Here is a 22,595-nt window from a genome sequence, read left to right as displayed (position 1 = left end):
ATTACAGGCAAAATTGTGCTTCCTGATATACGATGCGTGATCACAGTTGAAAATTATCCCAGTTTTGTTTTAGAAAAAACAGGGAGTGGATATATATTTTGAATAATCAGATCAGTTTCTCACGACCTCTAAAAAAACTAGAATTGATTTTCTCATGAGAAAGAGATCAACTTTGCTCGCAAGAAAAAAGGGATAATCCCGGCCGTCTGATTCCGCGAGTGCCTCATCTTGCGTCGCAAGACAAACCTGCCGTGACCTTTCTTGCAGCGCAGGAAAGAACCCAATCCCCACACCATCCCCTCCGTCCGATACAAAATCCAACGGCTGTGATATCCAAGCCCGCCTCACATAACCCCACCCTCTTCTCCCTCCCCTTCCTTCGTCTTCCACTTCCACGGTTCCATTCCACCTCCTCCTCCCCGCCTCCTCCATTCCTCCCCCAACCACTCAAAACCCTAGCTAAACCCCGGCCTCCGCCGCCAGCTCGACTCCGGCGATCTCGTCCGTCGAGATGGACTTCAAGGGGGCCAAGATCCCGAGCGCTGCGCCGAAGGGCGCGGGCGCCCTGGCCAAGCTGGTGCTGGTGGGCGGCGCGCTGGCGTACGCCGGCCTGAACAGCCTGTACACCGTCGAGGGAGGCCACCGCGCCATTGTCTTCAACCGCCTCGAGGGCATCAAGGACAAGGTGAGACACCTCGATCGCAGCCGTGGAGTGGTGCGTTGTGTGATTGTGGCTGATTGGGTTTGGATTCGGCTTGCGTCTCCGCGCAGGTGTACCCCGAAGGGACTCACCTGATGATCCCGTGGTTCGAGAGGCCGATCATCTACGACGTCCGCGCCCGCCCCAACCTCGTCGAGAGCACCTCCGGAAGCCGGGATCTGCAGATGGTAACATGCTGTTCCTTGGATCCTTGTTCCTGGGTGCTGTACTAGTTTACTGATTTTGTTACGAATGTGTGTATTTCCTCCTTGATTCTCATGCCTATCACTCAATTTGTAGTGAATAAACTGATCAATGAACATGCCTAATTATTACTTGTTTTCGGGACCAAGGGATTTGCCTCTGGTAGGAATAGTTGAGATGATACGACTGCAGCATGTACGAAGCTTCTCTGGTTCTGAACTGATTAGCTTTTCTTGATATGTAGGTGAGGTTTGAATAGCTAATTTGGCATTATCACTTCGAACCCTGATTCTATTGCAACTTACAGCAGCTGTTATAGGTTACCTGCAATGAAGTAACTCAAATTTTTGTTCATCTCAGCTTAAGCACACCCATTGCTCATTGTGGATCCAGCAATGATGTAGCCTTTAGACTGTCACTAATCGAATGATTCATTTCAACTTGTATAGCATTGTGTGTTAATATGTTCTGAGGGTGTCTTTGATTTTAGTAAACAGTTGAATAAATGTGATATAAGCTGTAGTTTCAGCTCGTTACATAACCTCTTACAAAATGCATCCTAATTGGTGGAAGTATTTTTAACTTTTCAAAGCCCTTTATCCTTTAATATTGGCAGTGAATCCAACTTTTGGTTCATCAAAATCATTGCCATTACCATTTAAGATGGTTTGCTTATGTTTAATTGTGCTTGAAAGAAATAAAACCCATACTGACCATGTGCGTTAGTTGTGTTTATGTGTATGTGTATGTACTTGCAATTTTCTTGTTTTGCACTTAATGGAAAGTATATTGTCACTGCAACTCCTTTCTATATTTGATTTTGATACCAATTTTTAACTTGGACAGGTGAGAATTGGTCTTCGTGTCCTTACAAGACCCATGCCAGATCAACTACCTAAAATCTACAGGAGCCTGGGGGAGAACTTCAATGAGAGAGTTTTGCCTTCAATCATTCATGAAACACTCAAAGCTGTTGTTGCGCAATACAATGCCAGCCAGCTGATCACACAGAGAGAGGTACCATTTCATGTTTTTAGATATGTTCCCTAGATAATAGCTAATCTTACTAGGATTACAGGAAATTAGGATATGATAACAAATCATGCATCCAATGCAGGCTGTAAGCAGGGAGATTAGGAAGGTTCTGACTGAGAGGGCCAATAACTTCAATATTGCTCTGGATGATGTGTCCATCACAAGTCTCAGCTTTGGAAAAGAGTTTACTCATGCCATTGAAGCCAAACAGGTTGCTGCACAAGAAGCTGAGCGTGCTAAGTTCATTGTTGAGAAGGCCGAGCAAGACAAGCTAAGTGCAATTATCAGGGCACAGGTTAGCTACCCTTTCTTGTATAAGCATGTGGTGGTCTGACTTGTGCAAATGGAAAATGTATAAGTGGTAGAAAAATAAAATAGATTTTACCTACTTTCCTCACTAACTGTTCGTAGTTTCAGTTTCTTACTACAGGGATATTGGCAATGTTCTTTTATATCTTCATAATTTTATATCTGTTTTTGTGTTTGTTGAATTGATCTCGAATCTGAATCGCCATCTGTTTGTGACCTACATCTGAACAGGGTGAGGCTAAGAGTGCAGAGCTTATTGGTCAAGCCATTGCCAACAACCCTGCTTTTCTCGCTCTCAGACAGATTGAAGCTGCCAGGGAGATCTCTCACACCATGGCTACCTCAAACAACAAGGTGTTCCTTGATTCCAATGACCTTTTGCTGGGACTCCAGCAGCTGAATGTGGAGGGCAAACAAAAGAAGTGAAGTGATTATCCAGTCATGTTTGATAGTTACTGTCCAATCTCTGGTGGAGCAGTGGAAGAGTAGTTTAAGAGGAATACACTCGATCTTTAATGTAGTTTCTGTCGAAGGTTTTATCTGAACCAGAACGAGTGTTAAAATGAACAAGACACCCTTCGTTACTGCAATTTTTGGAGGCATTTTGCCAGTAAATGGTTGCTAGTATTTTTCTGTGCAATTCACAAGATGAGGTTTAATGTGAATGCTTTTGGTTTCTGGAATGATTTGTTAGTGTCCATTCTAGCGTGCACGGTTGTGACCGTTCTGGTGCGAACTGAGCAGCACCACTGCCATGACCTAATGAAGGACGCCTTAGATTTTACCATCGTTCCTTGAGGTGGTTTACAGGTTTAGAGCTTCTAAGCAGGGCACGCAGCAGCCACGCACCGAGCCGGAGCAGAACGGCGACACGGACGTGTGCGGGTCCCTGGATGCTGGAGTCACCGTTGACGACCCGCGCTTGCTCCGCCCGGAGACGTCCAGCGAGTGCAGCGGCAGCTTGCCAACAAGTCCGCCGCTGCCGCTGGATACTGTCTTCTTCGACGACGTCGAGCCCCCTTTCGGCGGCTACATGTCAGTGCTGACGGACAACTACGACGGCGCGTTCCTCTCCGGCTTCGAGTGGTGAACAGAGCTAGAACTAGTCGCTGTTTGCTGAGCTGCACGCAAGTTTTGATGCATCCATTGTAGCTTATTTTTACCACCGGATGACGAGCAGGGATTTTAATTTCGTTTTATAATTTTTTATGTGAAAAGACCGAAAATTTAGTTATTTTCGTTCTTGTGCTTCGTGGGTCTAACGTGTCAGTGAAAAAATTCTAAAGTTAGATATTTCATTCATCTTCGAAATTTCTGAAATTCGTAAAATTTCACCGAAATGTTAGCAAAATTTTAATCGCTGGTGACGAGTGCGTGGTTCTCTTGATTGTGCAGTTGACATATATCGTACCATATGAATCAAGTTTGCGTTGATCAAAATGAGTTATGTAGCCTGCTGGTTTGTCCCCTGAATTGAAGAAACTTCAGATTATCCAAAATGAGTTGCGTAGCCAGGCATGTTACGTTCCATCGTCGACGTGTATTCAAGTGTTACCGCTGTGATGAATCCCTTTGTTCAAGCTGTTTAATTCAGATCTGCACTAATGAATCCTATGATAATTCACTTCACCGTGGAATCATGCAGATATAGTTCACTACCTCGTGCTGGTAGATCGTTACCTCTATGGAGCCGATCTTCATAGGAGCTGGGGGGCTCCAGTCCCCCAACCTGGCTAGAACTCCATTGAAAATTAGAGGTGGAGGAGGAGGAGAAAAGAGGAAGGAAAAGAAAAAAGAAAGAGAAAATGAAGGAGAAAGAAGGGAGCCTCTGACTCACTGGGTCTGCGTTTGCCACTACTCCATGTATACGGAACGCTGTCATGACTGATGACTGTTAGTCAATCTGGCATAATTGACACTACTACGAAGCTGTGAACAACTGAACATACATGCGACTTTTAACAGGCCATGATAGGTTTCTTGAATATTAGGTTTCTATAAGTGTATCTTCTGGTCCTGGTCACCACAAAGTCGATATGTCCGAGTGGTTAAGGAGACAGACTCGAAATCTGTTGGGCTTTGCCTGCGCAGGTTCGAATCCTGCTGTCGACGATACTATTTTTTAAGCCACATTTTTTTTTATTTCCTAGTTTGCTTGGAGCTTGTTGCAAACGATTTTTGTGTGTGTGTGATTTCAAACTAGCATATATGTCTAACTGAATTTAAGTGCCATGTGAGATTGCAGGCAACTCTATAACAAATATAACAAAAGTTATAACCATGGATATTACATTTGTAGAATTTGTGTTAATCGATAATATAAATCACTAAAAAATAGCACATCTTTGAATCAGAAAAATAGAAATAGCTACTTTATTTTGTGCAGTACCTCCAAGCTTAATCAGCAAGTATTACAGGGAAGCATTATCTCGTGCCACAGTTTAGGTATTTGTTCGAATCTTGACATTTCTTGCTATCTTGCATACGAGAAAGCTTGTTAGATTTTAGTGCATTAGCTCAATATTCACATGAACACCTGATCTTCGAAGAACCGGGTTGGTAGATCGGATTCGGCTCTGCACGCAGCCCACAGCCCAGCCCACAACCCAGACCAGCCCAACCAAGCCCACAATCCAGCCCAGCTCAGCCCAACCCAATCGCACCGCATTCGCATCCAAGTGCGCAAGCGACCAACGCCGCCCCCCCCCCCCCGACTCCGCCTCTCTCTCTCTCTCTCTCTCTCTTCCGTTCGCGTCGGCCTCTCTCCTCCTCTGTAGCGAAACCCTCGCCATGGCGGAGTCGCCCGAGAACGCCGCCCCCGCCTCTGCTCCCGCTCCCACCCCGCCGGCGCCTTTGTCTTCGCTGCCCAAGTCGGGGGTCCCGCCGCGGTACGACCTGGACGCCAAGTGGGACGCGTGCCTTGACCTCTCCATCCGCCGCGTTGCCTACTCCTCCCTCGCCGGCGCCTTCGCAGGCCTCCTCCTCTTCCGTAAGGAACCATCTGCCTTCCCATTGCGATTTATCTCTTGAGATCCGGTTGCGGTGTGCTTGGTAATTTGGGGGTGGATGGGTCGGTGTAGCTGTTGGGTTAGGGTTAGTGCGGGTGTTCGTGTTCCATTTTGATCGGGGCCTGTTCTGATCTGGAACAAACTAAGTAGGTTACGATCCTCCAATTGATCCTCACTTGATTGCATCATCACATTTATGATTTTAGGGTATCGCAGAGTTATTATGCCGTGCTATCTGTTCTGATTAGGGCGTCACATTTGATGGGATTGAGTTGTAGAAACAATTTTCCTCAAGATTTGTGAGAAGTTCCAAGTGTGCAAGTGAAAATTTCTTAGGTTCTATTTACAGTGTAGTGGGAGAGAGTACTGCAGCAATAGGCCGCATCATCAGCATTGTTCTGATCTCCTTGTAATTGGATGTAGGGAGAGTGGTACCTCAAGCTGTATCACTTGTTAGGTTTGTGATGGCTTTGGTTCGTAGTAAAACTTGTGGTTCTTGCTGTTTAGCTCACCAGACTTTAGTTGGTGTGATCAGTGTCTGGTGGTCTCTCTGTGCGTAGGTCTGCTGTTTTGGTTTAGCAACCAATTAAGTCTTCCATCATTTTTTCTCATGGTTGGTAATTTTGATGAAGGGCAGCGTAATGTTTTAGCAGTGTGTGAGTAGTTTGATTTCAGTAATCTTAATGGTCCTGCAGATTACAGTGTCTCACTTTTAGTGCTCAGTCGTGTGCTGCCCTTTGAAAGTCCAGATCATTGTGCTGCTCAATCACTCACGATGTGGATTTGTACAATCTAGATTGTTAGCATACTTGATGCATGGGCTTTGATTAAAATGAGTTCAATGGTGAGCTGATGTACCTATTCTGATATGACTTGAGCGATGAGCTGATGGGACTTCTGTGGGTGATGATTATGTTGCCCATGCCGAGTGGCAAGCAGGCAGGACCATACAGGGCTGTTGATCACTACTTACAACGAATTCTATAATATTGTTTGCAAAACCTGTTTGCCACTAGAATTGACATCCCTCCACTCTGATCTATTATAGCATGCAGAAGCATTATCCTGGGTGATCATATATGAAGATATTAAAACCATCATCTTATTGTCAACTATTTTCCTCTGACCTTTTGTTTTATTGACTAATGTGCAACTTTTTTACTTACATTTGTAGTGGGTTTTGATTTCCAGAAGTTTTTTTCCTTGTTTACCACCTTCTATTTTTTCTGAAATGCAGCTTGTTTCTTGTATGTTATACTGCCTCTTTTGCTTCTGAAGTGAGCTTGTTTCTTTTACCACCTTTCTTTTGTTTCTGGGGTACTTTAGCTGTTTATATTCTGTACCATCCTTCATAGTATGTGAGTATGTTTACTTGTTTAGCAAGCAATGATAAGTTAATTTTACACTCTTATTGACTTTTGAACCATTGATAGGCATATGCAGAAAATACAAGTAGCATGAGAAGAAAGTTTACACACCTGGAATAATGACTATTGAACCTACATTTGTTTGTATGTTGACCTTGCTGTCTTGTACAGGTAGCCCTACAACTCGCTGGGCGTCGGTTGCCCTTGGAGCTGGTGTGGGGATAGGGGCTGCATACACTGAATGCTCATACTTATTCAACGGTGCTCCTCCAAAGTTGTCACCCAAAGTCTCAACTGTTCCTTCTGCTCACTCTGAAGTAATTGCTCTATCATTTTCCCTTGATCTTCTCTGCTGTGCGGTTAAGCATCATCGTTATATAATTGTTGTCTTTTACAGTGTGTTATATACCTGATACTATATGCTAAGATCACTAGCTCTATGTTTATGAAAATCAATATATACAGGTTTTGATAATTCTTTAGGTATATTATTCTACAGAGGATGGTTTTCTCGCATGATCTTAGCTTGCATAGTGCCTACTGCATTCATCTTCCATTTATGGACTAAAATCTATTGCAACTAATCTCTAAGCCGCATAGTTGGCAATTGCCTTGCATGTTGTGAACCTGGAAGGGGACAATAGTTTTTTCCCCTCAAGGTGAAGTATTGTGATCTTCAGAATCATCTTGCTTTCTGTACAATGTAGCATTTATGTATGCATTCTCCAAAACAACCCACTTTTGGCAACTTTTAGAAGAGAAAATGGGTACACAGCATTGATTATGATTCATAACCAAAAGTACAGAACTGCTATCTTTGGTAATTTAGTAATTCATATTCATTTTAAGTACTATAAGTGAGCTACTGTTTGCATTTCATTAGTGATAACTTTTCTTATCTAGAAGGCTAGTAGCATATCTAACTCTGTCTATCAAAACTCATTTAGATGATCATTCGATGATCGTTTCCCAGGTAAGCTACATCAGTATACTTTCTGGTATTATTGTTTCTAAAGCAGTACCTGGGATTAGAACAGATAGTTCTATCCTTAGGTGAAACCACTAGTTCCCAAAAATCATTGTTATTAGCTCTGATAGTATTTTGGATAATGTTGTATTGCTATCCTTGGGTGAAATACTGCTTTTCAAAATCCCCTCCAAAAGAAGACCTGATGATTATCTCATGAACTTGTTACTTGTAGTAGAATGTAATGCAGTCATGTTGCTTTTAGATCCTTATTGATGTCCTTTTATTTTTCTTTCATCAGGGAGAGGACAAGTGAACGCAGTGCGTTGGATGGGTCCATCTCGGTGGAGTTTTGGAGTGTGTTCTTGAAGTGGTTGTTTCATGTTGGGTATCGCGCTACGTCAGGCCATTGTATTTCATTAAGTTAGATGTGCCTCACTTATGAGTTTTGTGTAGTCTCCATGCAAACTTATTCCAATTGTGGTCTGATGACCCCCGGCTGCAAAGAGCTTTGTAAGCTGTCTTCTATTGACGGCTTGGTGACCGGGAATAATTTTTTCATCATGTAGGCTTGTTTGCAGCATGCATGAGCGTTACATTAGTATACTTTACACATTACACAATCCGTTTCTGGGCTGCACCTTATCTCTATGCCAGCATTTTTAATGTAAAAACTCTCGAGTGTTCACTACTTCACTTTGGTCTTCCTTGTGATTCTGAGTTATGTCATCTCAATTTGAGAGTTGGGAGCCTTGCGTCTGCATCCATACAAAGCAAACGTTGAATCAGGCGAGCAGCAGTGAGGTGACATGATGTCTTAGATTTTGTTTGGGATAGCTTTTCTTGATTTAAATTTTATGTAGAGAGTGATTTTTTTTTTTTAGTAGAAGTGATTTTGTGGTTGAAAGTTATTCTCAAACAACGTTTTAGAATAAACTATAGGAAGTGGTTTAAATGAAGAGAAGATTTTTTAACTTTTCAGCTTCTAGTTTATTTTAGTTAATTACATATACGGATTTCACTTAGAAAATTAAAAGCTGTTATTTAGTAGAGTTTTTACTGATTTTAGTTGTTAAGCTGTTCCGAAAGTTATTCCAAACAGCCCTTAAGCCACTAGGAGTGGTCGGTGGATCGTGCTCCCACATCCACAAGGCAGAACCGCGCGGCCCGACAAACCCGCGCACGCATGGAGGTTCAAACTTCGAAGCCCCCGCGTGCTCCCAACGCTCAACTCCTGGTTCGTCTGGCTCGTCCACGCCTCCACGGCCGTTGCCTGCCATGCCAACAAAAATGGCGACGGCAAGCACGGCGCGAACGCCCGCATCCGCCTCCCCTCCCCTCCCCTCCCCATTTCTCGGCCGCTTCCTCTACTAAACCGGGCCGCCTCCGCCTCCTGTGCTCCCCGCCCTGCGCGCCTCAGGTCGGCGCAGTCATGGCGCGCTAGCGAGCTTTTGATTCTCCAGCCTCGCTCGGCGCATTGCTCTGCGCACCGGCTTGCACCCTTCCCATGGGCAAGAGCTCCGCGGTGTCCGGCGCCGCCGTACTCCTTCACGGCGACCTGCACGGCGTAGCTCGATTCTTTGCATCGCGCCACCTTTTGTAAAATGTCCGGTGTAAATTACCAGAACCCGTTTATGATATGAAAGATCACGAACGAATGCTGTATGTTCGTCTCTACTGACAGGAGAGATAAAAAAGCATGGATTGTTGTTGACCGTGTCATGTCTGTCCGATTACATGTTCAGGTCAAAGATTTTGACTACTACTTTTTTCCTTCCGACACAGTTTTGACTTGAAACTATGATTCTCTGTTGTAAGACGACGCTAATTTTTTTCCCCGAAAAATAGGGTAGGAGCCGTGGCATTCAATCACTAAAGAAGAAGAATATAGAAAGGCAGATTCTCAAGCACACATGAATAGAAAAAAAATGCATGATTGGAACGCGCTAGCACCTACAAAGGAAATTTTACCTGAGTTTGGACTTCAAGTTAGTTCTTCAAATGGCAAATCAGTGCAGTGCATGCTGAAAAAAAAATCAATTGTGAGCGGATAAAATGTATACTCCATGCACCGAAACATGATGATCAATCTCACGGTAAATTATAAGCAAAGAACACGAACATATACAACATCAATGCATGCATCCCTTTATCTAATTTGTTACTTTTTTTAACAGTTTTGTTGCTGTTGTTACGTTTTTCTTCGAGTAATTAATCGGTACTGTAACTAGGTACACGCGCGTGCTACCATAAGCGATTTTTTCCTTTTTTTCTTCTGATAAAAAATTAAGACAAAATATCAACTTTGAAAGGTTTTTTTTGGATCATCATCAAGTTTGAAAGGTTTTTTTGTTTGGACCACGCTCTCAAAACTCAAAAGCCCTCTCCCGCATGACGGCATGAGCGCCGCCGCGGCGCCGCGCTGGATGCTCGCCCAGAGGCCCGATCTTCTTCTCCCCAAACGCTCCCCGAATCCAAACCAAATTGCACACTCGAATCGCCTGAAAGCGCCTGAATCGCTTCCTCCAAGGCCAGCCCGAGCGCGCCGCCGCCGCCTCCCGTCCCTGGAGCCGTCGACCTACGGCCGTCTCCTCCGGTGTGCGTCACGGTCCCCGTCGCTGGCGCTGGCCAGGCTCGCGCACTCCCACATGCTCCGCGCCGGCTACCGGCCGGGCTTGTTCCTGCGCAACAACCTGCTCGCCGCCTACTGCCGCTGCGGCGACATGCGGCACGCCCGCCTCCTGTTCAACGGAATGCCAGGCCGGGACGTCGTCTCCTGGAACACGCTCATCGCCGGGTACTCCAGCGTGGGCTCCGCGAGCCTGGCTCTTGGCGCGTTCCGGGACGCGCGGAGCGGTGGTGTTCCGGTCGATAGGTTTACCTGCGCCGCAGTGCTGGGTGCCTGCGCTGGCGTGAGGGACAGGAGGAGTGGTCGGGCTGCGCATGGGCTGGCGGTGGTGAGCGGGCTTGCGCGGACCGCGTTTGTGACCAATTCGGTGATTGACATGTATGCCAAGTGCGGGATGATTGATGAGGTGAGGCTGGTGTTTGACCGAACCGAGGAGCGGGATGAGGTTTCGTGGAACCTGCTGCTTTCGGCGTATGTACGGATGGACTGGCCAGAGGTGGCGGTGAATGTGCTTGTCTGGATGCACCGGTCAGGGGTGAAGCTGGATGCTTTCGCGTTGGGTGGGATCCTGAAGGCTTGCACTGAGCTTGAGGATTCGGAGGATGTTCGCAGGATGCTGCATGGTTGTGTGGTTAAGGTTGGTTTGGACTTGGATTTGTTCGTTGGGAGTGCCATGGTGGACATGTATGCAAAGAACGGCGGATTGGAGGAGGCCATCAAGGTGTTTGATTGCATTCCAGATCAGAATGTGGTAGTTTACAATGCCATGATAGCGGGGTTTGCTCGGTTAGGTAATGATCCATGCCCTGAGAATAGAATTGAAGCTGTCAGGCTTTATTCAGACTTGCTCCAGAGGAGGATAAGACCTTCTAAGTTTACATTGAAGAGTTTGCTTGAAGTGTGCAATTTGACCAATGCGGTGCGTTGTGGGAGGCAGATACATGCCCATGTTATACTCAGTGGGTACCAAGAAGACGAGTTTATCGGAAGTGCACTGATTAATTTGTATTCAAAAGCACAGTCAGTTAATGATAGTCTGAGATGCTTCCATAGGACTCCCAAGCAAGAGATTTTTACATGGACATCTATGATTACAGCATTTGTGCACGATGAGCATTTTGATAAGGCGCTAGACTTGTTCAGAGAGCTTCGTTACATTGAAAAGGAACCAAACCAATTCACCATGTCAAGTGTGATGAACGCTTGTGCTGCTCTGAGTGTGCCAATAACCTGTGAGCAGATACACTGTTATGCAGTCAAATCTGGATTCGATCAGTTTACTGTTTGCGGTAATTCTCAGATAGCGATGTATAGGAATATAGGTGATTTTAAGGCTGCAAAGAAGACATTTGAGAAATTAACATGCCTGGATACTTTCTCGTGGTCTGAAATGATCTTGAGCTATGCAGTGCATGGCCATCAAAGAGAGGCTCTACTGCTCTTCAAGAAAATGGAGGATTGCGGTGTCATGATAAATGAGTTTGCATTTCTTGCTGTTCTTGTTGGTTGCAGTCATCAGGGACTAGCAGATGAAGGTTTCAGGTATGCCTTCTTTCAAATGAACTACCTACAACCTTGTTTTGTTGTTTCTAGATAAGCAGTTGCCTTCCTCCTGCCTATCTAACATACTGGTAGCAACTTATGAGAGATTTTTGTAGTTATCCTACTCAGAAATTAAATGCAATAGCAAAGGGGGGATAACAGCCTGGGAATTGTAGATAGCAATGCTACCATAGATGACACAAGAAAGTCTTACTATAAAAATCAATTGCAATCTATCCGTATTATTATCAATTTATCATACATTCCTTCTCCTGTACTAATCTTATTTAACATGTTGCATTAGTTGATACACATAACCTAAGACAAGCCCAAGGGTTACCTATATGGTGATAACATACCCGCCTGCACGATAGAAAATTAATTGTGCATACTGGTTGCATTTAGGCGTGCATTCAAATTCTTATGTGTATTCTAATTGCAATTGTTTGAATTGCCAATTGCAAAGAACTTGTAAGATTGTAAGACTTGAAGTAACACTGCCAATGCCAGTCCCAAGCCTGGATGTAAAAGGTGGAGGGTTTGAGTTTGACATAACAGTTCTAAACAAGACCATGCTCTAACCTTGAAGCATATTAGAGTCCTATAACTTAGCGTAGAATGCTAATTGCAGATTGTACTACACAGCCGCATAGGAATATACACAAATAGGGTAAAACCTCCATTTCTATTACTTCGTTCCCACTTCTGAACACCGTTCATAATTGATCACAAACTTTTTCCATTGTAATGCAGGCATTATGACAGTATGATATCAGATTATGGCTTTTCCCTGAATGTGAATCATATAGCTTGCATGGTTGACCTCCTAGGCCATGTTGGGAAGGTGGCTGATGCTGAAGATTTCATAATGAGGTCTGGGTCAGGAAATGACCCAGTACTTTGGCATGCACTATTGCGTGCCTGCAGAATCCATGGCGACAAAGACAGGGGTATAAAAATCGGGGAGAAACTAATGATGCTTGAGCCTTTTGCCGCTAGTTCCTATGTCGTGCTGTACAACTTGTACATGGATGCTGGCAAAATCTCGCTTGCTATGAGGACGAGAGGCCTAATGAGAGAGCGAGGAATGACTAAGGAAACTGGGATTAGTTGGACTGAGGTTGGAGGATCCATCCAGCAATTTGTTGATGGAGATAACTCTTGTTCACTGAACAATACAATTTTTGCAAGATTGGAAGAGTTGTTAGTTAGTGTGAAACAGAAGACTGAGCATGGTGGAACGAACATTTGGGAATTAGGATTCCAAAGCAGAAAGGTCGGTGAGAGCTCAAGCAGAAGACATGGTGAATTGTTAGCAGTGGCTCTCGGGCTGTCTACGTCGCTGAACACTGGTCCTGTAAGAGTTATGAAGAACCAGAGGATATCCTGGGAAAGCCATGAGACTCTGAAGTTGCTCTCGGAAGGTGAAAACAGGGAAATAATTATCAGAGATCCAACTCGCTTTCATCATTTCAGTCAAGGTTCATGCTCTTGCCGAGACTACTGGTAGTCAAAAGTTGTATGTCTACTCTGGAGTAAAAACGAATCTGGACAACTTAAAGAGCTGGATGTGTTGGGCAGATTGGTTGATGCTACTGCGTGATGGTGGGCAGCATGCCAGCACACCTCAAAGCTTATGTGCAGGACAAAGTGGTCCACTGGATGCTTGGTCCTCTTATGACTCGAGTCTTGGAAGTCTTGACACTGAAAACTAGCGCGTACCTGACATCTTACATTATCAAGCAGTTGAATTGTTTATATTGCCGAAGGTTTTTTGCACAACCTGACAGTAGGGTCCTTCATTAAGGCCTGGTTGATCAGAATTGTAGAAGTAGACACAATTTCCACTGATACATGTATATCCTGAGCTGTTTATAAAGTTTTGAAACTGTCGAATTGTATATACAACTAGGAATATGGCCCTATTACATTGTACTGAAGATTTTTTTGGTACAGATTTGGGTATTATTGTTGTGTTCGATTACTGAAGTAAAAGATAGCAGCGGATCATTCTTCTTTCTCTTCGTCGGGAAAGGAATAACTTCTTCGTTGTTCACCCACATGGAATGGCGGCTAATAATATTATTGTAGCGTCAAGCGCATCGGCCTTATCAATAAGGTGTCGTGGTGTAGTTGGTTATCACGTCAGTCTAACACACTGAAGGTCTCCGGTTCAAGTCCGGGCGACGCCAGGTTTTGTTGCACTCTTTTACTGACCAGTCGTTCTTTCTATGCAGCAGCTTCTTGGCCACCCGTAGCCGTTGCTTCTGTTCTTGAACCGCTTAAAGCTAAGTGCGAGATGGATGTGACGCAGTACTGAAGCATTGGAGCCTCAGAAGTTTCAGTGTTGTCAGGTACCCCAATACTCCTTGTTTGATCTGATGTAGTTTTCAGCAACTGAACAACTGGATCTAACATATTTGCTGTGTCAGCTGTTCTCTGGCTTCGGAACTGGGGCCTCTTGCATTGTTGAAAACTAAGATCCCAGCCTCCATCAGGTTGTCTTCTAGCCAGTGATGGACACAGACCCCATGGATAGAGAGGCTCTCTTTCTTCCGTCTACTCTTTATCTTTTCTCTTCATCTAATAATCTTCAATAGAGCTCTAACCGGTACGGAGGATTGAAGCCCCTAAATCCGCCTATGCTTCTAGTTGGATCCGGTTCCCCTGACTTCAACCCTCTAAAGTTAGGGAGCAACCCCGCCAATTACTGCATTGCTTTTTTTTTCTGTTTATAATACTGTACCATCAAATCTGATTCATTCATCTCAAATCAACGGTTGACAGCTAGCTGAAATTAGGGTGAAGTCAGACGATCTCGTTCCCTTCTAGCTAGGGGTTGCAATCAGCTGGCATGGATGAGCAGCGGAGCACTACAGGCTGTTGTTTGTCTTTCCATTTCTGTGAGCTTTGTGTTGTGCATTTATCGAGACGCAGGCTGACAAATACGGCTCATTCAATTCAAAGACACAGGTTTGTCTAAAGCTTTGGGTTCCAATATAGGTTTGCACTTCCTGCCATTGAGAATAAGCATCGTCCTAACATGTCATGAACAATTTGAATCTAATATATCATATCTTAGTAAATTTTGCATAATCATGTCCCCATAGCATCACGATACAGTACTAACTCTCTTTGATCAATTGCTTCAAGCATCATCCGAATAATACGATCACTTACCACCATACATATAGTGCATACTGCATGTTGAGTACTTTCTACAATATTTCACTAGAAGTATTGCCTTGTATCAATGATGGTCATCAGATAATCGCATCTAGTTCGGATAGACCGTACAAAAAAATAGCGATCAGTGATTAAAATTTCGTTGAAATTTTAGTGAATTTATAAATTTTGAGGATTTTAGAGGGGAATGGAATATTTAATTCTAAAAATCTTTTTTATTGAGATATAAGACCCACAGAGCTAAAGCCGAAAAATAGCATAAATTTCAAGAAAACCTCTAGAATTTCGGTTTTTTCTACTGGTGAACAAGAAATTAAAAACCGCAACTGCCTGCCCGTCCCAATGGATCTCACCACCTTACCGGCCAAGTACCAACCATTCTCAAACCGCCACGTGCCGTGGCACAAGTGGCCGACGTGAGATGGACCCCACAGACGGTGTCCGCAGAAGATCCCCAACTGTTTCCCACCCTCGGACCCTCTAGTTAAGGGTATCCGATGCGGCTCCTTCCCACACGCACGTGCCGCACCAACAAAGCTCTCACCTACAGCTGGGACCCACCGAGCCAAAGGCCCGACCACCTGACCCGGCCCGTGGTCCAGGTAGCCCCGGCTCACTTCACGCCGCGCCAATTATTTCCTCCGCCCGCTTCGCCGTAGCGGCAGCTCACTCCCACCAAGCTTGGAATCTCCCATGGCCGCGACCACCTCCGCGTCCAAACCCTAGCGGGCGAGCACTAGCAATCCGATCCCCAGATCCCCATTTCGTGCGGCGCCTTTCACGTCCCATGGCGGAGGGGACGCACCACACCATCCGCCGCGCCGCCGCGCGCCCCCGCGGCTGGTGCTGCTCCTTCGCAGGCGTCCCGCAGAGTCCCGAGCATCGAGCACTCCCGGCTTCCGCAGGAGGAGGTGGGGGCATAAAGAAGCTCCCGCCCAAGTCCCCGTTGGCGCCGTCGTTCCACAGCTCGCCGTCGTCCAAGCTCGCGGGCCTCATCGACCCCCGCAGGATCCTCTCCCCGGGACGCGTGTCCCCCATAGACCCCGAAGGTTCGCCGGCCGTGGGGGTTGCGGCGGCCGTGGAGGAGGAGGCGCCGAGGGAGCAGGCAGCGCTGGTGCCGTTCGTGGCGGTGCGGGAGGAAGAGGAGGAGGAGGAGGAAGGAAGAGGGCTGGATCTGAGGCTGTGCCTGCGGGGGAGGGACGGGAGGTGCGTGGTGATGGAGCTGGACTCTGCGGTTCTGTGCGAGAGCAGCGCCTTCTTCGCCGACATGGTACCGGACGCATCTGGAGGGGGCGGCGGAGGCAAGAGGATCGAGGTGGATGGGGTGGAGAACTTGGAGGCGTTCAAGGAGGCAGTGGAGCTCATGTTCGAGCCTGACGCCATGCGGTGGCTCGCCAGGGCCGGCGTGTCACGGGCAATTGGTGTACTCGAGGTGAGGTGCATCTGTTTTATTTCCTTCTCTTTGTTGTGTGGACGGTGCGGTTCAATTTTGTGATGTGACCATCATTTCCGTGTGGCTGGTGAAGTAATGTTTATACCAATCACATTACATGATTATATTGCTGACTTTGATTGGTGAATTGATTAATTCTTGCAAAAATTAGTGTATATTTGGAACGTTGATGTTCATTCTCATCTATTTAGTTAGCATGTAGACATTAACAGATTTAGCTGTTCATGAATTTTAGACGAGTGCAGCAACCAATATCGACTATACATTTTGGAGGTGGTGTTTTGGTCATCAACTAATGGATTTGTGACTTTGATGTGTCAAGATCATTGATTGGTGTTGATAATGTATGTTATGCAGTTGCTAGAATAGAAGCTGTAGCCATTATGGTAGGGGTCACTCTGTGCTTATAACTGACATAAGCAGTAAGCCTTACTGACAGCGTCGCATTACTTAGATAATATTATTGCCGAGTAACTTATACGGAGTAGCTCACAGCGCTTTTGAGCTCATCTAGGTTCACCAACACAATTATTTTCTTAAAAAAGGAACCTTTCCATAATTGCTACATGGCATACTGATCTACCAAGCCTTATTGACTACCTCACATTTCTTAGATGTTATTATTACCAATAAAAGGCAAAAAAGAAAGTAGCTTAGGGATTCGCAGGTTGTTCATTTTGAACAAGTTAGGCTAAAAGTTAGCAAAGAAATGTAAGCAGGAAAATACTTAAATGATTCAATAGTGCCTGTAATTATGGAGGAATAAAGGTTGTATGTTATGTATAGCTAGAGTGCTTAAGGATTTGAATATCATCTCATTAATAATGTGTCAACAACGAGCCGTTAAAACTCTCAGAAAAGAACAGACTAATAGAATTGCAAGTTCCTGGAAAAGATTCTTAAGTTTTTTTTTTACTGAAAAGTTGTTATTAATTGATCACGCCGCATAGTTATTTTTTGCCTACTTAGTTGTACTTTGGGCAAAATACATTTGTTTGGTGTCACATGTGTGATCCATTAGCTGGTGTCATCAGCTCTGCGAACTGTTCATATACAATCTCTTGTGTGGCGTTATGACTCATTGGATTCCATTGAAGAAGTGAGATGTCAATTATGCAGTACATGATCATGTTTCATTACTGCACACATATACTAGTTCTGTATTTCTTCATTCCTCCTTATCTATTTTCTGCTTCTTGAGTCCTGACACAATCTCAATTGTATTTGTTATGTGTCTGATAAATGTTACTCCTCTACTGTGTTTGACTTTTGAATTACAGGTGTCCTCCTCTATTGTGTTTGACAGAGGAATTGAATCATGTTTGAAGTACATCGAAGCAGTCCCGTGGAGTGAGAACGAGGAAGAGAAGCTGAAGAATATTTTTGCTAGATGTACTTTAGATGAAGCAATATCCAAAGATGTGCTGGCAAGATTACAACCACAATGCAGGAGCAGCTCGGAGGACCTGATAGTGCAGGTTGTTGAATCCGTCACCAGTGGAACCAACAGCGGTGCGAGAAAAGAGATGCAATCTTTGGTCAGTGGTCTCCTATGTAAAAGTTCAGTCTATCAAAAGGACTTGTCCGGGCTAAACAAAGGGAGCCTTTACAAAATCTGTCATTCCTGTTTGAATTCAGTTGTGGAACTTTTCAAGGAAGACTCAGAGCCAATCGAGCATGCAGAAGCAATGATAGCTTCGGGTAGTAAACCTATGATTGAAAGGGTCAGTAAGCAAACCGAGAATCTCAATTGGCTCTTCGACATCCTTGTAAATAATGATATGGCAGAAGAATTTGTTGAGTTGTGGGCTAAGCAAGACGAACTGAACAGAATGCATGAGCAAGCATCACCGATGTTCAGATACGAGCTAAGCCGGATATCAGCGAGTGTGTTCATCTCTCTGGGGAAAGGAAGAATCCAATGCTCCAGCGATTTGAGGAGCCAATTGTTCTGTGGGTGGTTCAGGCCAATGTTAATGGACTTCGGCTGGCTCCAAAGGTGCTCCAAAGGGCTAGATGTGAGAATACTAGAGGAGAATCTGGGGCAAGCCCTACTCACCCTTCCACTTCATCAGCAGCAGAGCTTATTCGAAGAATGGTTCCGGTGCTTTGCATCTGGAGGCACAGAATGCCCTAATCTCAGTAAAGCTTTCCAGGTATGGTGGAGACGGTCATTTGTGAAATCATCTGTAGAGGGGCGTCGATGAGAGTTTTTACATGACTGCGAGGTATATGTGTTGCGTGTGTCAATGTAAAATTAGAGCTCTTGCAGTATTTATAGATTCGAATTTTGCTTCTTAATAAGCTCAGCTGGTTCTTCCCGTTCTATGCACTAGCAGGCAGCAGTAGAATTTACTACAACCGTGACAAGTTAATCTATACACCTCAAGTGACCATAAAACTGGCCAGAAAGCTTCATTATAAGCAGCAAGTCCGGTTATTTTGCCTTAAACATGGCATCACTTTACAAGACCTTATTCCTTGGCAAACATAGGTAGGAGGAGAGCATCACTGCACTCGCTAGTCGCTATATACATACAAGAGCTCCTTATTTCTTCATCACAGATGCAGCTATATACATCGTACATGAACTGGAGAGTGATGCAGCTTAGCCGTGCTTGCCACACATGAGGCCATCTGGCTGGGCATCAATGTTGAGCCAGTGGCAGTCCTCGAACGCGCACGTCCCGGAGGCCTGCAGCGTCTCGCCGACGTCCTCCGGCTTAAGGTAGTACGGCGTCCACGATGGCGTCCCGTCCTCGAACGAGTTGTGCGTGAGCCGCCGGATGCCCGACCCGTCGATGTTCACGGTGAAGATCTCCCCGTAGGGCTGGTAGTGGTGCGGGTTCGAGATGGGCTCCGCGGAGACGGCGGCGTAGTCCGAGGTGAACACGAGCGTCTTGGAGTCCGGGCTGAACCAGGGGTGGTTCGTCCGGCCGCCGTCGCTGCTGTGCACCACCCTGCGCAGCCCGGTGCCGTTCGGGTGCACCATGTAGATGGCGAAGCTGCCGCCGCCCGGGTTGTGCCTGTCGGAGGCGAAGGCGATCCACTCGCCGTCGGGGGACCAGTTGCACATGGTGTCGGACCAGGGACCCTCAGTCAGGCGTCGGATGCCACCGGCCTCGCCGTCCTCCGCGTCCATGATGTAGAGGTTCTTGTGCCCGGACCTTCCCGAGCGGAACACCACCCACTTGCCGTCCGGCGAGGGGGACGGGAACGCGTTGTTCTCACCTCCCACGGTGAGCTTCTTGATCGAGATGTTTGAGTCCTCGTCGTGGTCACCGAGCGACACGGCCACTACATCCACCTTTGTGCTCTCGCTCGCGAAGTCTGGCCCGACGCTGGTGTAGATCACCCCTTTCCTCTTCCAGTCCCATGATGTGGGGAACGCATTGCCGGAGAAGATTTGCCGGCGGCCACCGGAGCCATCGGAGTTGACCACAAACAAGCCCGGTAGGCCGACGAAGGCGATCCTCTTGCCGTCGTGCGAGAATGAGGGGAACGACCCGTCGATCCTGAACAGTGAGAACGTGTCCGGCGCCGGGCTCTTGATGTTCTCCAGCAGCAGAGGCGAATCCCCGTTCCCGCTCCCACGGCACCGGTGGTACCCGACGCGCGCGCCGTCCGGCGAGATGAACGGGTTGAAGTGGTGTGCGCGCGGCGCCACGGGCCTGGTCACCTCGAAGTAGGAGTTCTCGCTTCTGCTGCTGCTCACGTCGATGACCTCGATGTGCCGGTAGTCCGAGCCCGGCCGCCGGGTCGCCACCGCCACAAGCCCCGGGGCGCCCGGCGACGCGGCCGGTGTGAACGCGTGGAACCCCGGCGGGGTGATTCGCTCGACGGATGCCGCCGACACCCCGGCGCCCGTGACGGAAATCTCGGCGCGGTACACGCTGTACCAGCCGTCGCTGTCCCGGCGGTGGAAGAAGATGGTGGTCTCGTCGGCCCAGCACGGCCAGCCGCCGTCGCGGATGGCCAGCGTCCGCTGCGACCCGTCGGACGTCCGGAAGACGTAGATGTCAGTGTTGAGGTCCTCCACCTCGCCGCCCCACCCGTCTGGGCCGGGCGACGCGGAGGCCGTCCAGTCCCCGGACGGTGACACGGCAGGGCTGAAGTCGGCGACGTCGGGTGCAGTGAGCCTGCGCGTGCTTCCGGAGGGGAGGTGCGTGGAGTACACGGCCGCCCAGCTCCGGCGCGGGGACTCGGCGGGCACAGCGGTGGAGACGTACACGAGGTAGGAGCCGTCGGGGGTCAGCGACGGGCGGTCCTTGAGCGCGATGGGGTCCCAGGGGAGCAGCGGCGAGAGGGGCGCCGGCGCGGCCACCTCGAGCTCCTCGCGGCGGGAGGCGCCGGCGCCGGGGGCTGGGACGGGGGCCATGTAGAGGTTGAGGGTGCCGTTGCGCTCGGAGACGAAGAGGAGGGAGTCCGAGGAGGGCGCGAAGTGGCCGTTGTAGTTGACGGAGGCGCCGTCAGTGAGGCGGACCTCGGCAGACGGGTTGGCGGCGGGGTAGAGGGGCGCGAGCGGGAGCGCGAATATATCGAAGGCGTAGCGGCTGCGGCCCAGGGTGGTGAAGACGATGGTGCCGGAGGTGGAGCACGCGGGCGCGGCGAGGAGGAGAGGTCCCACGAGGAGGACAAGGAGGAGCAGGGCGGTGCGGCGAGCCATGGTGTGTACTGGAGTGGGAGGTGAACGACTGAGCAGGCCGCGGCGTAATCGGATAAGACTTGTGGGATTTCGCAGGTGAAGATGCTCGGATTTGGGGATTATTTTACTGTTGAAAACTTGAAATGGTGATGGAAAGGGACCTGTCCATGTCTACTCTAGATTATTATTTTATTAAAAATAATACTATTTTATTAAAAAAATGTAAAAATAATAGTTAGAATCTTATATTTGTATAAATAGATGCTTCTCGAGAGAAACACTTAGCAACCTATTGGCGCTCCAGAAATATTACATGGCAGTGGACACAGGGCTTATCGATACTTCGCATGGTGTCAGATCTGGTGTCTCACAGATAAAATTCAAAGAAAAATCTATAATTTTTTTATCTTAAATAAAGATGATCTTTAAAATTGTATTTACAAATGATCTACAACTTTGTTTTAACACTTTTCAATTTGAATCTGTATAAATGCTCAAAAGGTACTTGGAAGTTCTAAATCTAGTTTTCCATATCTGAAATTTATAATCACTTTTTGGGTATTTAAACGTATTTAAATGAAAAGGTGCTAAATTAGAAAAATGTAGATCTCATCGAGGAACACAATTTTCATATAAAGATTATTTTCATCCGAGATCATATTAAAAATTATATTTTTTAAAAAAATTATCAATGAGATATAGAAACTATCGGCACGCAGAGTGCCAACAGACCTAAATTCACTAGGATGTCAACATATGTAGTACCAACAGGTTACTAATCAGCACTCTATATGCAGATAGATAACTATTTCTACAAATATCATATTTTGATAATTATTTTTACAATTTTATAATAAAATAATATTATTTAAAAAACTGCATCAGATCATCGTTGGCAGTGACAACCGTAGCCATTCGTCCTCCTTTGCTCATGATCGGTGGTCGCTATTATTTTTTTCTGTTTGTCGTGGTTATTGTTTGGCTCTGGCCTCATGCATATTTTCTCATTTTTTTCTGGACCAACAGAGATCTAAGTCCCTATCTAACTTGTCAGGTCTCTATCCGCCGTGTCAGGGTTAGGACAAGATGGGGGCAGAGCACCTTTTAGGACAGGACGAGACGGGGTGGAGCATCGGTCGGAATGAGACGGGGGTGGCTCAGGTTCGTTCTGTTTCGGAGTATATATTATATTAGTAAACGAGTTGATTAAGAATTTTATTATCGTTTTGTAATAAAAATTTTAGTAAATTAATGTATATATATCACTATTGTTAAATTATGTTATGTCTTGTAAACTTTAGATGCGATTTTTTTATTGATTTGTATATTGTGTTAGCTATTATCTTATAATTAAATTTGATATATAGCTTTTAATGATTTTAATCGGAACGGGACGAGAAAAAATCACCCGGGCTCCGATCGAAACGGGGTGGGAGACATACAGGTAGGGGTAGATGAAGGGAAAATCCACCCCATCCCGCTCCATCTGTATCTTTATAGACCAATATGCACTACAAATGTTGTGTGTATGCAAATAGGATGTCAAGAAA

General features: G+C 46.3%; 5 protein-coding genes and 2 non-coding genes across 7 annotated transcripts; 6 read left to right on the top strand and 1 right to left on the bottom strand.

Annotated features, from left to right (window-relative positions):
- The first annotated feature begins 374 nt into the window (after positions 1-374).
- LOC133913748 (prohibitin-6, mitochondrial-like) lies at positions 375-2,897 on the top strand. The gene is made up of 5 exons (XM_062356985.1): positions 375-685; positions 772-888; positions 1,751-1,921; positions 2,022-2,234; positions 2,480-2,897. Exons 1-5 carry the CDS (start codon positions 512-514, stop codon positions 2,672-2,674), a joined length of 870 nt encoding a protein of 289 aa, XP_062212969.1. The 5' UTR covers positions 375-511; the 3' UTR covers positions 2,675-2,897.
- A 1,381-nt stretch (positions 2,898-4,278) lies between these two features.
- TRNAS-CGA (transfer RNA serine (anticodon CGA)) lies at positions 4,279-4,360 on the top strand. The gene has a single exon. It is a non-coding gene; the product is annotated as a tRNA-Ser (tRNA).
- Positions 4,361-4,970: 610 nt separating this feature from the next.
- On the top strand, positions 4,971-8,297 carry LOC133913746 (MICOS complex subunit MIC10-like). Its single transcript, XM_062356983.1, has 3 exons — positions 4,971-5,237; positions 6,795-6,940; positions 7,892-8,297. The coding sequence occupies exons 1-3, from the start codon at positions 5,039-5,041 to the stop codon at positions 7,904-7,906; spliced, it is 360 nt and encodes a 119-aa protein (XP_062212967.1). The 5' UTR covers positions 4,971-5,038; the 3' UTR covers positions 7,907-8,297.
- Positions 8,298-9,968: 1,671 nt separating this feature from the next.
- LOC133913745 (pentatricopeptide repeat-containing protein At3g13880-like) lies at positions 9,969-13,759 on the top strand. Its single transcript, XM_062356981.1, has 2 exons — positions 9,969-11,761; positions 12,515-13,759. Exons 1-2 carry the CDS (start codon positions 9,990-9,992, stop codon positions 13,269-13,271), a joined length of 2,529 nt encoding a protein of 842 aa, XP_062212965.1. The 5' UTR covers positions 9,969-9,989; the 3' UTR covers positions 13,272-13,759.
- Positions 13,760-13,879: 120 nt separating this feature from the next.
- Positions 13,880-13,953, top strand: TRNAV-AAC (transfer RNA valine (anticodon AAC)). Its single transcript has one exon. It is a non-coding gene; the product is annotated as a tRNA-Val (tRNA).
- Positions 13,954-15,516: 1,563 nt separating this feature from the next.
- On the top strand, positions 15,517-18,726 carry LOC133913744 (BTB/POZ domain-containing protein At2g13690-like). Its single transcript, XM_062356980.1, has 2 exons — positions 15,517-16,379; positions 17,681-18,726. Exons 1-2 carry the CDS (start codon positions 15,735-15,737, stop codon positions 18,605-18,607), a joined length of 1,572 nt encoding a protein of 523 aa, XP_062212964.1. The 5' UTR covers positions 15,517-15,734; the 3' UTR covers positions 18,608-18,726.
- A 51-nt stretch (positions 18,727-18,777) lies between these two features.
- On the bottom strand, positions 18,778-21,304 carry LOC133913743 (uncharacterized). The gene has a single exon (XM_062356979.1). The coding sequence runs from the start codon at positions 21,064-21,066 to the stop codon at positions 19,009-19,011; it is 2,058 nt and encodes a 685-aa protein (XP_062212963.1). The 5' UTR covers positions 21,067-21,304; the 3' UTR covers positions 18,778-19,008.
- Positions 21,305-22,595: the final 1,291 nt, after the last annotated feature.

This window comes from Phragmites australis, chromosome 3 (assembly GCF_958298935.1).
Source record: "Phragmites australis chromosome 3, lpPhrAust1.1, whole genome shotgun sequence".
NCBI classification, from domain to species: domain Eukaryota; kingdom Viridiplantae; phylum Streptophyta; class Magnoliopsida; order Poales; family Poaceae; genus Phragmites; species Phragmites australis.
This window is presented reverse-complemented; position numbering and strand designations above follow the sequence as displayed.